This window comes from Enoplosus armatus, chromosome 11, assembly GCF_043641665.1.
Source record: "Enoplosus armatus isolate fEnoArm2 chromosome 11, fEnoArm2.hap1, whole genome shotgun sequence".
NCBI lineage: Eukaryota > Metazoa > Chordata > Actinopteri > Centrarchiformes > Enoplosidae > Enoplosus > Enoplosus armatus.
The window spans coordinates 11,666,700-11,680,957 of NC_092190.1; the positions used below are offsets into that span (position 1 = coordinate 11,666,700).

At 38.6% G+C, this 14,258-nt stretch overlaps 1 protein-coding gene across 1 annotated transcript in view; it reads left to right on the forward strand.

The window, feature by feature from the left end:
* The window catches only part of LOC139292279 (glypican-6-like), a 74,931-nt gene that overhangs the window by 39,622 nt on the left and 21,051 nt on the right, over positions 1-14,258 (forward strand). Inside the window, exons 5-6 of the mRNA XM_070914554.1 lie at positions 11,963-12,093; positions 12,758-12,901. Of these exons, the coding sequence (XP_070770655.1) occupies positions 11,963-12,093; positions 12,758-12,901 (275 nt within the window). The remainder of the gene's footprint in view (positions 1-11,962; positions 12,094-12,757; positions 12,902-14,258) is intronic.

Here is a 14,258-nt window from a genome sequence, read left to right on the forward strand (position 1 = left end):
AGTAAATAATCTGTAGCAATGTAAGCCAAAATGTCGACCAGTCTGTACTTCTTCTCTCCTCTCTTTTTTGAAGTGAATATTTGTTTTCCTCTGTTGTTGTTTTTACCATTGGTCAGTCAAAACAAGCTATTTGAAGACATCACCTTGGAGTCTATTTTCAGACATTTTATTGAGCAGATATGCAGATTAATTGATAATGAAAAAACTGGTTAAATTTAAAAAAGTCCAATGCTCAGTAAAATATAATAAACCAATAAATATAAACCAAATAAACCAGTGCAGGTATGCCATTACTGCTTCTGTTGCTATTAAAGCCCATTGATTTACAAAATTGGTTGATAAGAAACACCTGTTACATCTTACATTCAACATTCAATCAACAAAGTAAATAGGGAACCATCAGATACCTGTCAGTCTGTTTTTAAGTTTGACTGTATACATTATGACGTTAATCTCCACCCATCTATTTAAAGACCACTTATCCTATTCAGGGTCATGATTGTTGCCAGAGGGACACCCTGGAGGACTTCAGTGAGATAGCACATATGAACAGATATTCACACTCACATTCACACCTACAGACAATCAGCACTCACCATTTCACCTTAACTGCATTTCTTTGGACTGCATGAGAAAACCCACACAGAAACAGGGAGAACATACAAACTCAAACACTCTGTGTCTGTGTATATTACAATATATATTATTAAGAATACAATTCAGACACGGCTCCACTTGAACGTGATAATTTTGCCTAGAGCAACGCTCCTTCTGTCTTCATCAAGACTGATGTCATTTGGATTATTGTTCCTCAGTGTAGATTAAATGCCAGTTCTATATCTTCTGGCTCTGACATTTCATGCTCATTATTGGATGAAAGATTTTCAATTAGCTTAAGGTCTAACCACAAAAAAAAGGTATTGACTTGGCTTTTGGTGCTAAATTGTCAGGAAGTGTCTTTCATGTTCAGCTCAGACAGATTAATGTGTGGGGCCATATACATGAGTAGTATGCCAATATGAATCATACTGTACAAATGTGTTGTCCTCATACAGTAAATGATTGTTACTTAGACATGACAGTTAGTTCTCTTGGCTTTATTTACATGCTGTGGTCAACTAGAAATGCGTTATATCAGCTCACTGAAAATAAGAATAAGAAGCTTTGGCTCAGAGAGAAATTGGGTGAAATACCTGAGAGTCCTGACACAGAGCTGGTACAGACATGAAGCTAAGATATTCATCTTGATTCCTGTGGCATCCATTCACACCGACATCATATACCTGCTCCACTGACCAGAGAAGACAGACAAGATATTGGGGAGACTAAAACTAATCCAACCAAAGAGTGAGAAATCCTTAAGACCTAGAGGCTGTGCCCCTGATAGCAACGATTTTTCCCTACCTTCCCACTGAGCGACTCCACTTGCAGGAAATAACACCCTCTGATCAAATAAATTGCAACTTGTGACAGAGCTTGAACAAAAAAAACCCTGCCAGTTCACATTAACCACAACCTCACCTTCATTTATCCATGATGTGAGTGTGAAGCAGACTGGGGCTGTTGTGGCACCGCCAGAGGCAAACTAAAACATGTGTTTGAAGAGCAGCTGCACTGCTAAATAGTCCTCAGAAATGTGAAATATTCTGAAATGTCTCAGAATTCATTTGCCACTTGCACAGTGGAAGAAAACAAACTGGTTCAAGTTTGTAATTTTTGGATGTTTTGAGGTTCCAATTTCTATGAAATACATTATTCGTTGTTAAGGCAACTGTACAATAAATGATGGAAAAACTTAATTCCTCTGTATTTGTGTGGATGTGACACACAGTATGCATATGCATCTCAGTGAGGATATCTTTTAAGCATCCACCAACAACCTCAGATCAAATGTCCTTGTGCATATGCTTGTTTTACTTGCCCAAAAGCACAGAAATTAATTAAACAAGCAAATAAAATTTGACCCAGAAATTTAATTTGAAACACGAGCTGACTGTAGGCTACAAAAGGCCAATGTCAATTTTAAATACTCTGGTCTCACATTGTCATTTCAGAGGTGCTGTTTCTGGAACTAATACAGCTTTAGTTCCAGACATCTCATTATTAATATTGATGTGAAACATTTTTGCTCTGAAGTGTTACTAAGTATTTGTGCATGCAGCAGCTAAAACGATACCTATGGTTTTAGGAAACATAAACTAAACAGAGCTGGAATGTCTGTAATCTGTATTTCTTCCTTCCTGTTACACTGAAAGAATTAAAACTGAGTAAATCTTACAGTAGATTAAATGGGCTCTGCTGAGTAGCCAGTCTCTAATCCATTTGTTCCCACTGGAGGACAAATCCTTGCTGACCTCTCCCCATTCTGCTCCCTAAAGACAAGACTTGCTCATGGCATATATTATGGAAACGGATGCTAATTGCACTATGTTTTTAAGCAGTGTGCTGTATGCATTCTTGCAATAAATTCATTGCAACACTAGAATTCGATTTTAGAAATTAATTTGTAATAAATGCTACTCTGCTTATCATTATAAACATGCATTTAAAAAAGCAGTCCACGATGAGATAATAAGAGTGGGATTACATTTTAATTACATGAATTATCTGAAGCATGGAGCGTCTGATGAACAGCTGTCAGTCTGTTCCCCACACCTGAGAACTCCACACTGAACATAATCAGGACCCACACGCCAAGTCCTCTGGGACATATAGAGCATTACGCATTCTGCATAAATCACTGGTTATTTGTTTAAAGATGATCACTTTGACAGTGTTTACTCGCCTTTGTGTTGTTTGAAAACTCTTCCGGTTGGGTATTTGTTCTGAAGCAGGCTGTTTTTCACCATTTTTATTGTTATTTATCAGGCTGTCTGCACTAATGTCTTCTTCCTGTTTGGTCGTTTGAATATCAGTCACATGCGGAGGTGATGAATATTGTCCTCTGCAGTTTACACCCCACGTGTCATTATCATTTTTTGTGTTGACAGGAAGTTGACACCTTTGATGAAACTTTTCCTCCTGCACCCAATATTTACAGTGAGACTCACGGCTGGCTTAAAGTCATTCTTAAATGAACTGGTTGACTCTGCCACAGCTTTCTCTGCAATCTTGTCGCATCGGTGTTCGTAGGCACATGTCACCACATTCGAAGTGATCTGCATGGATTATATCTGCTCAGTTCTTTTTAATTAGGTAATTTGTTTCACTTGGTAACTGGAGCCAGCCCCAACCTCACTGTTTATGAAAATTCAAGCCAGCAACATATCCTTTCCTTTGTAAAAAATCCCTCATGAATAAAATATTGGGTGGAAAAACCTTCCCTAACACATTGTGAGTGGACAGCCCGTGGCTGAAAGTCAGACCACACAAATAGACCAAAATATTTTCTGCTCACAAGGATACAGGAAGGTTTTGAATTTTGTTCTTTTACCAGTGTGAATTCAAACACTGGTATATCTCACACTTTTACATTTCACCATAATTAAGGCAAACTAATACTTCTTTCGCACCTACACAGTGATGCGGGTTAAACATGCGTTGGCAGCTAATCTGAATGGGTCGACCCACATCATCCAACCTGATTTAGTGACCCTCCTCCCGACCAGGGTTGAATGTGGTTCAGACAATACTCAGCTTTTGTGAACAGGCGTTTCTATCAAGAATAGGAATTTAATTCAGTGTTATCAATGTTTAAAATAGATTCAACACACTCCCCAACTGATCTGACAAAGGAAGCGAGAGACAGAGAGCACATGAGTGGGCGAGTACTAATACCACACTGTAAAAATTCTCTCTTACAAGTAAAAGCCCTGCATTGACAATTTTACTTAAGTAAATGAATGTCATATATGTAGTATGTAAGTATAAGCAGGTACTTAAAGTATTACAAGTAAAAATACTCAATGCAAAAAATGGCCACTATTATATATTATATCATAATTCTTTTTTACTGATGGATTAATGTGTAAGCAGCATTTTAATGTTGTAGCTGGTTGAGGTGGAGCTAGTTTTAAATATTTTGTATAGATGGTAAATGGTCTTCCCTTATATAGCGCTCTTCAATCGTAACGGCTCCAAAAGCACTTTACAGATCAGGTCTCATTCACCCATTCACACACACATTCACAGACTGATGGCGACCGAGCTGCCATGCAAGGTGCTGGCCTCCATCGGGAGCAACTTAGGGTTCAGTGTCTTGCTCAAGGACACTTTGACATGATGGGTGGAGCCGGGGATCGAATCCCCCAACCTGCTTTACCCTGCTCCCGCGCGACAGTGCTAACCACTGTGCCCCCATGCCTAGGGCTGCAACTGATAAATATTTTCATTACGGATTAATCTGCTGATTAATAATGAGAACATTATGAGAAATGCTATCACGATTGTCCAGAGCCCAAAGTGACACCTTCACAATGCTTGTTTTGTCCAACCAATAGCCAAAACCTCAAAATTTAATAAAAATGATAATTAATTAATTAATTAAATACTAATAAATAAATAAAAAGATTAATGTCTTGGTGTGTCATGAAATGCATAGACTTGATCCTTATGTATGGCTTGAAATAACTTTTGTCTAGCATGTGGTCACTGATTTCTATGATTGTCTGCAGATTTCTTGATGAGCCTCTGTACTTCGCTCATCCTGCATTCTGTATCAACCATTAATTAGATGACCTCCAAGAAAAAGGGAGACAGAAAGCCACCTTGCATCTGATGTGTGCTTAATTGAATATGTAGACTTGTCATACAAATGGCCATCATTGTCTTCACTTTGTATGAGGTCCAATCTGTGTCAAGTATACCTGCAAACTAGCTGCATCCTCTGTTCTGTTGGTGTTTTTCCTCCTGTGTGAGGTCTGAATTTCCATCCAGAGGATAGATGCTTTTGAACAGCGGTGATTTAGAACAGTGGTGCCTAAAAGCCATTTCACCCACACCTCTGGAGTTAAATGGATTTATAATGGTTGTTTGCACTGTCTAATCTGTCTGGCTTGTTTCACCACCCATGGGCAAAAGGTTAAAAAAATACAAAGCTGCACTGCAAAAATCCCCTTCTACAAACTTTGCTACATCAAACAAAATATCTGGTAAAAAATCTGTCCCTAAATCAAAATTTAAAAAATCATGTTAATAATAAGACTAATAAGGCTCTTGAATCTAGATTATTGTTCCTGTTCAGCACAATTTAGGATATAATTAGACATTAATTCCTCTTCCTTATACCTAATAAAAAGGAGTTTCACCTTGAGGGTGTAACGTACTAAACCTTAAACCATTCAATTATACAGAAGCTGTGTCCTCTTAAATCAAGTAAGTGCAGTTTTTCTTAAAGCAGCTATAATCGACATTTGTATAACAATGTAAATCAAATGACAATGTGAAAACAATGTGACTGTAGTGCTTATCAGGTGAAACACGACTCCTAATGAATTGTTGTTTGCTAACAAGTTGACCATATGAACTTAAAAGGTCAGTGTTGTTCACAACTTGTTTCCGCTGCCCTTAACAGACAGAGATGATATTGTTCTTCTCATCTGACTCTCCACGAGAAATCGAATGAGCATATTTCCCAAAATGTCAGATTATTCCTTTATGTTCAGAAGCTTCAGAGGATCTTTTTAGATCCAATTCCAATTCCTTTAAGATTATCCTGCTTACTTTGGCATTTTGTTTATGCAGGTAAAGACTCTGCCTTAAACCAGTTCAACATTCATCACTTTAGCGCTGTTGTGTGGTTTTTGTTCTGCCTAGTTTGGTCTGCAGCTTGGAATAAACCATCTAGTTTTCTTAACAGATACACAGGATATTTGTGTGAAAACCACTTTTCAGACTTTGCAGACTTTGCAGAGTCAAGACCAATACCTTGAAACACGTTTAAAATGGTGCTTGACGAGATTATTCATCTTTCATGAAAATAAAATTATATTTAATCACCCTCAAATATAGATATATTTTTAATTGCCCTTTTGGAAGTGCATTTGGAACGTAGAGAGCATTAATACAACTATAAGTCTCGACAATTGAGGGCTACATTACATTATATACCTTCCACACACAGGAGTTTTTTATGGCCGAGTATAGACCCAGCCGTGCTACTCTTTACCATCATTTGTCTGCAGAAGTCAAACTAATATTGTAGAACATATTGCGCTTCTTCACAAAGGAGCACTGGGTGAACATTGTGTTTTATGTGCAAAGTTCTCTGTAGCGACAACATTAATTTCCATTTTGTTTCAGAGTTCACGCTTGTCTACTCACTCACAGTTGCATGAATATGTGGTGGAGTGGATCTAATTACACATTCACTTCCCACCTGTGTAATCAGGAATCTTCAGAAAGAGAAACATTTTGTGAAAAGAGAGAAATTATTCTCTCTGGTGTATTTACGAGCAACAAGGCCTATTATTGTCTTTGCTCAGACCTGCTCCACTGTCTTTGCTGTTGAGCCCGTCCACATCTCATCTGAGTCCTGTGGCAGTGATTTTACACAGTGCAAACAAGGATACTGACTGGGGGGGGCTTCTTTAACATATTTGTGGGCAAAGTACTTGTCAGCATCCATAGACTGAAATTCCATGACATCTCCAACCCCATTAGTAACATGATCTGCTTGTGAATGGCTCATTATTGGATTATGCTGTTTAGTTTCATTAGCAGTGCAGTACAGTATCAGTGCTGCTCCAGTATATGGCTTTTACATTAGTAGCCTTGCATACTGATTACTGTGTTGTTATGACTCCATTGCAAATAATAATGGAAAAATAATGATGAGTGTGTCATGCTTTATTTTTAAACAAGACTAAGAGCCTACAGCCATGCTAGTAGCTCTCTGAGACATAGTGGCTTTGAGCTAAATGCTATTGTTGGCATTCTCACTTAACACTCACTTAACAATGCTAACATGCTGATGTTTAGCAGGTAATGTTTACCATGTTCACCATCCTAGTTTAGCCTGTTAGCATGCTAACATTTGCTAATTAGCAGAAAACACAGTACAGCTGAGGCTGATGTGAATGTCATTAGATTAGCAGGCATTTAGTCATAAACCAAAGTATTAGGAAAAAAGAAATTTTGACCTGATGATGGCTCTAGATGAAAAGTCGGGATCGTGAAAGTTATTACAATTCCTCCTGAGGGGAACATGAATGTCTGTGCCAAATTTCATGGCAATTCATCCAATAGTAGTTGAGATACACAAAAACCACAAATGTTGACCTCAGGGTGGCAGGAAAGGGAAATGTCAGGAGATCACCCAAATCTTGGTTGGTATAAAATTTGGGTCCAAATCATATAGTAGATGGTGAGATATTTCACTTGATAAGGGGAAACTTTGACCTGCTGATCTTTAGGATTCATCCTCTGGGGAACATGAATTTCTGTACAAAATTTCATGGCAATCCATTGTGTGGACTAAAGTGGTCGACTGACTGACAGACCGCCATTGCCATCCATAGAGCCACACTGCTATAGCAAAACAACTTATAAAAGCAGGTCTTTATAAAAGTAAACTAAAACTTCCTTCACCTCAGTAGATTGTATTTACAGTGATAAGCTCCATTTTGTAGGCTCCGAGGCAAGACCTCCAAGATTCCCATCATTTTCCAACATGCAGGATCTTGTGGGTGTTATTGTTGTCATATGAATGTGTTTAATGGGGATCTTTTAGTTCAACATCTATAAGTATGTTTAAGGTAAAGCTAATTCAACAACAGAGAAGAGGATCTCTGTCAGGACCAGACTGATTCTCCACATTCAGCTGTGATTAATCTGGTGGTAGTTGCTGTTAATACAGGACTGCAAATCTATATCACATTGTCTCCCAGAATTTAAACTCTTGTCATATATGTACTATAAGTATGTGTCATGACATGCTCTATACTAAGGATACTTTTGATATACAGTGTCGTCCTTTCCTATGACTTCCCTGAACAAGTCACTGGCGGTTGACAAGGAAGACGAGCATTACCACCACCTTGTCTGTGGTAGCCATTGAGAAATTCAGTTTCTATATGAGGTATAGAAGAGAAGAAATTATCATTTTGAAAAAAGCTTTTGAAGGGTTTGGTAGGAAAAATTAATTTTTGATGGTCTGAGTGTGCCGTCTGTTTTATTGCTATTAGCACTTTAAAAGTGAAAGCTTGTTTTTAACATTATGCATAAATATGCCTTTGTGTGAATGTGTACAAATGTGTGTGTGTGTGTGTGTGTGTGTGTGTGTGTGTGTGTGTGTGTGTGTGTGTGTGTGTGTGCGCACATGTGTGTATGTTCAAGGACTTGTTTGATCAGGACAAAGTGTGACCAAGGAACAACATGCATTTTTTTTTTTCTTTTCCATTTCTGTACCATTTCATATAGCACCATTAGTTGGTTGACTGAACCACAGATGAGCTATGCTTTACAGAATCCAAATTACACTAGAGCCATTTTTCATTCTGTGAATCTCTTCACAGGCAAAGAGCCATAGATGGGCCTGTTCACTTTCCTTATTTGTCCTTGTCTGCTGGAGGTTGCCGCTGGCTGACATAGCCTGAATTTAAGTGGACATCAATCTCGATAAAGAGGCAGAGCCCAGAGTAATATTACCTCCTCAGATTTTTTTTGGCTGTTTAGCAAGACAGCGCAAATAAGCATGTTTCACCTCACAGACTGAAACATTAACCTCCAATAGGAAACAAAATACTGCGATCATGCTGTGGTTTCACCACATGGTGTCTTTTAGTTTTAAATGTCTATATCCAGTAAGGCACAGTCTCAGTTCTTTAAAACCCTCAGCTCAGAATAGGACAAGATGTGTCTATTTGCGTGGCTGTGTTGTGATGATAAAAAGATTTCCTCCGGCTGGCCGGCGGCCTATCTCAGCGCTGCAAAAGTGATGCAGGGAAAATTTGGCTCAGAGTGGCAGCCGTGCCACAGTGGACTGGACTTCATGCACTCCTTATAAATGAGAGTCATTAATTCTCCATGTAGGTAGAGGTTTTCCACATGCGGTGCAGGAGCCCCTCTTCCTCTGGGATAAAGCCGTACCCTGGCCTGACTCAACCCAGTCAGCACCACTTCTCATTCTCCTGCTCTCTTCTTTTTCTCTCTCTCTCTCTTCCTGTCTCTCTCCCTACCTCCTCTCTGTCAGTTATGTATGAAGACAAAGTTCCCGGCTCCCTCTGTTTGTCGAGCCCATCTGATAAGTTGCAGATAAGTCACCATCGTTGGGAAAGATTGCCATCGTCTCTGATGCTAGAGGCACTCTTCTTTTCTTTTATTATGAAATATGAGTTGTTCCCAGTTGGCTCCCTTGACCTAAATTTTCAGTATTTGTAACTGACAGTTTTTAAGCTTACACTTTTTTTTTAATGTGTGTTTGTTATAAAGTAAGCAGACATACCTGAGGCAGTTGAATGAATTTACATCACAATCAGATTAAACAGCAAATTGTATGGCAATGCCACATTCAAAATATTTTCAAGAAACAAATTATAACAACTGATCAGCATCAATGATGATAGACAAGTAGTTTTGTTTGAGTTTTACTGCTGGTGTAGGTGCCATCTACACTTAAACCATATGGTTGCACAGTGGTGTGATTCAAGTGCTACTGTAGAAAACCATTTGGCACTGATGTAGTCTCTATATTAAAATCTCAGCGAGCATCACAGGCAATTTGCAATCCACAGTGTAAACAAACAGAAGAGCTCTTCAAAGGCTCAGACTTTAATAGAATTGGAAAGCAAATGGAGCCAGAGCCGAGCTAATGCTTCTCAGCTCTTTTCCTCTGCCATTAGTGATCTCAGGTCCCAGAAGAATAAAACACTGGACAGGTCTGCTATCAAAGAACTGGAGCGTAATTTAGATTCTTTTTTTTTCTTCTTTTTTTTACGTGTACAGTATTTGTGTCCTATTTCCCCTTTAACTCTGTGGCTTCCTTTTACACAGTATTATTATTATTTTCTATTAAAGTCCATTGTTTCTGTCACTGCCTTTTGGTCTGTTCTCTGGAATATTATCTGTGCCTTCACAGCTTGGGAATAAATTATACCATTCTCTTGTGATGGGTGGGGTGGTGAGAGCAGCAAGCCAAAAGAAATATATAAGCTTTTCTTCAAAAAAACAACACACTGCGTACTGCATTTTAGTGAAGATTAAAGAAACTGTGAAAGCAGTCACAAGCATGTAGGAAGCCATTGTTTCTGTAGTCTCCAAATGATAGGATGACCTTACTTAGTAAGGAGGTAATTGAGTCAAGAGTCAATACGACAGCCTGCTGCAGAGGTGTTGTCCTGGGAGGTCTGTGAATGGAGAAACCTCTGCTGACAGACTGCCTAAGTACTGTCTCCAGATCTGGGACTTGCTCAGTTATGAGTTAGTGATTTGGTGATGTCTAACTCCCTGTGGCACGCATTCAGACACAGAACTGCCATTGCAGAGGCTGTAGAACATTAGTATATAAACCCTGTGGTGTTGAGAGCACTTTAGCACTGTTTCCTGGCAATATCAATTAACTCACTTAGCCTCTAAAGGGCAACAGCATTAGCCTGGTTAGTTTGAGCTACTGTGAAATCTGTACCATCACAGTTGTATAAATATTAAAGATTTTAAATGCAACATCTTTCTTTTAAACGATCAGAGTGTTCATTGAACGTGATGAAAACAAATGGACAAGTGGAGATGATAATGTTAAGTGTCTCATGTTCGACCAGGCCTTCTGGCTTGTGTCCACACGAGGATATTAACAAGCCACTGACCTTACAGTGTTCATTGCCCGCAGCTGATGTAAATAAATGCTTGGCTTTCAAAAGGTCTATTAAATCAATGACTCATCAGCGCTATTTGTTGCATGCAGCATAACAAAATTTAGTTGAGTTGATTGAGCTGATCTACATAAAAATTGAATTTGCCCCAAGAAGCATTCATGCTTTGCGTGTGTGTGTTGGTGGACTGTGATGAGAAGGCGGAGATGATTGACGATACTGTGTAGTAATCAGAGACAATAGTTTGCTGTTTGAAACTGACCTTTGGTGAAACGTTGCATAAGAAGCTAACAATTCTTTTCATTATTGATTTTTAAAAAAAATATATATATATTGATTATTTAGTCTTTTAAATGTTAAAAGAGCCCAAAGTGACGTCTTCAAGTTGCTTGTTTTATCCAACCAACAGTCAAAAAACCTTAAACAATTATCCAAATAGTGGACAATAAATCTTTTTTCAAAGTAATTGTTTTTCTACTAATTAGGTAGGTATAGCATTTTAGCACTTAACGAAATTGATATAAATAGAGGCTGCAATCTGGAAATTAATACGTTATTTCTTTGGTTGTATGTTTTTCTTTTTCTTTTTTTTTTTTAACTTTGTCTCCAAGCTGACAAGCCTGACACGCTGCAACTTAAGAAAACAGAAACAAATAAGGAAAACATATTCAACGGTTTGACAATTTAAACCCACATAAGCAAAATGCATTCAACTATGTAAAACACTAGCAGATACAGGAAATGCAAGCAGATATAGAAACACTGCAAATGCACAAAACTGAACTGAGCTGCGACACAACAGAAATGTATCCAGGGAATGAGTGGAACCCTCTTTGCTTGCATTTATGAGTGAACTTCTTCATGTGTGGTCAAACATGTGAATGTGTCTGAAGTTGCAGTGCAGTGTGTTCTCTCAAGTGCTACTAATATTGGACCTTGCCACATCAGACATGACAGGAATGTGTCACTAAGCGTGTGAACAGGTCCACATAATACATCTTACTAAAAATGTTGGCTGCAAATAGAGATGGGCAGTTATATTCAGTCCATCATTTACAAGACTCTCCAAAAATTGCTATATTAAAGGTTATTTTTGTATTTGAATGCTTTACCACTTACATACCGGTGAAAAGTGTTTCCTCAACTGAATTTGTGTCTGTTTGTAACTCTGCCCTCCTCCCCCCAACTCCCCACCTTTTTCACCACTGTTATGACAGATGCCATGCTGCTGGTGGCACAGAGGCTGGAGGGACCTTTCAACATTGAATCTGTCATGGAGCCTATTGATGTCAAGATTTCAGAGGCCATCATGAATATGCAAGATAACAGTGCCCAGGTCTCCTACAGGGTATGTCAATTAAGCTTATTCCCCAAATAACAAAAATAACACCTCAGACAAGTTGATGAAGTCCAACTTTTCTAAAACTAAAAAAGCGAAACTAAGAGAGGAGCCTGTTTTAAGTCATACATGGCTGTGTCTAAGGTGTGTAGTACAACACGATCTAATTATGTCCAAGTTTAGGTCTTGTATTTAAATTATATGTTTCAATTTGGTCAGATAATCTTAGTTCAACTAACAGTAGTTAATGTGTTTCCTGTGTTTTACTGCATTTTTTCTTTGCCCACAAAATTGTAGTCAGAAAGGGGAAAAAAAATGGAGGTGGTTGTGAAGAATTTTTTCTGCCTACAGAGTTTTGGATGCCAGTTCTCATTCAAAACTAAATGCTTTCCCATGCAACAGATGCAGTTTTGTTTATGGTTTAAGTATATGTGGTATTTTCCCAAAAGCCCGTAAAAACTTAACTCTATCATTTTAAATAGCATTGGTCACAGCTCCTAGTTGAATCACCTATCAACGTGGTTACCTCAACTTGACGAAGAGCACTGTCACGCTGGTAATGTGGGATGAATCCTTCACAAGACCTTAACAAAACAGCATGTTTTCCCTATTTTTTGCATCCAAAGTAATTTAAATCCCTGACAATTGGGTGCCCATGTTTTTGTAATTGCAGGTTTTTCAAGGCTGTGGCCAGCCAAAACCCGCAGGAATGACTAGGTCTACCCGTGGTGTTTCGGATGTGTTCAACGCTCGCTTCAGGCCATACAGCCCAGAGGAGCGGCCCACCACTGCAGCTGGCACAAGCCTAGACAGACTGGTAAGGAGACAGAGCCAATGCTGCTGTTTTCAGGCGAGACACTGCTTCAGTGTAAACATCATTTGTCTTTCTGACTTGACACTGTTGATTAAAGCTGGTGATTTGCCATAGTAAGCCCCTGGAGCCGGAAATTAATTCTTTGTACTTGTCCTCCATTCAGGCCCCCTCTATCGATTTGTGTTTGTTAACGAATCAACAGCTTTACCCCAAGAGGGCAGTGGAAGGTGTGGTGCAGTGCACGTTCAGTGCCCTTCTCATCTCTGTGTACTTGGCAAACAGAAAAGAAAGGGATGAAAGAAGGGATGAATAGATTTTGTGAGGCTGACCATATCAATTGTTTGCTGTAAAGCACACCTTTATTTTCTATCAGATTAGCTGTATGTTTGTTGGATTGGATCTTGATACATGGATTTCCATCTCAAACAACCTTGAAACCTAAAATGCTGTATCAGGGTAAAGGTTAACATGGAGCTGACAGACCAATTCAGCTGAGAGACATTTCTCATCATGGATTACCTCTGCAGCCACTGTGCCCTTCCTTTCTCCCCTCTAGCCCTTTTCAAAGTGAATCTTTTCAAGTTGTATCTCAGTTGTGTTGGTGTTTTGAGCTATTTTTATCAGAAGCCTAAAAATTATTTTAAAGTACCAAATATATTAAATCAGTTTAGTGATGTGTTTAAAACATGCTAAATTTAATTAAATTATGTCTCAGTTCATTGTGTCAAGTTAATAATAGGTTATTTAGTTGATGAATACATCATTTGAAAAGCAGCCATTTTTGCCATCTGGCTCTTGGAATCCCACAACAATAAATTAATTATTTGTTTAATTCAGTACTAATTGTGTTTTTGCACAATCTAATTCATTCTCGACACATTTTTGATGTTTTATATGCAGCAGTTGCTTTTTTAGCTTTGTGTGTCCATCAATGATTTCTTCCACCTACACTGAATTAATTAAGACTTTCTGTTTCCCTGCCTTTATGCTGCAAACCAGAGGATTGTTTGGAATGCGATGCAACACAGTGTAAGGTTCACCATTACACTACTCATTTCAGTTGTTTATGCTGGGACTATTTTCTGCAACTGTTTTATGCATTATGACTGGAAGCAAAATTATGTTTTAGTACTGTGTGGCTGGGGATGCATAGAATTGTGTTCTAAGCATTAGAGATTTACAGTAAACAAGCACTGTGACCTGTAAATCCCAGTGGCATGCAGCACTTGGTGTGCGAAGTGTCAGCCATAGTCTCATTTTCATCTCACATGGGAGTCAGTGTCATCTAGTCACATTGAATTTGCTATGAAGAAGCATTTTGTCTTTAATTTATAGGGGGTTCTAATGCAGGAACTACTCA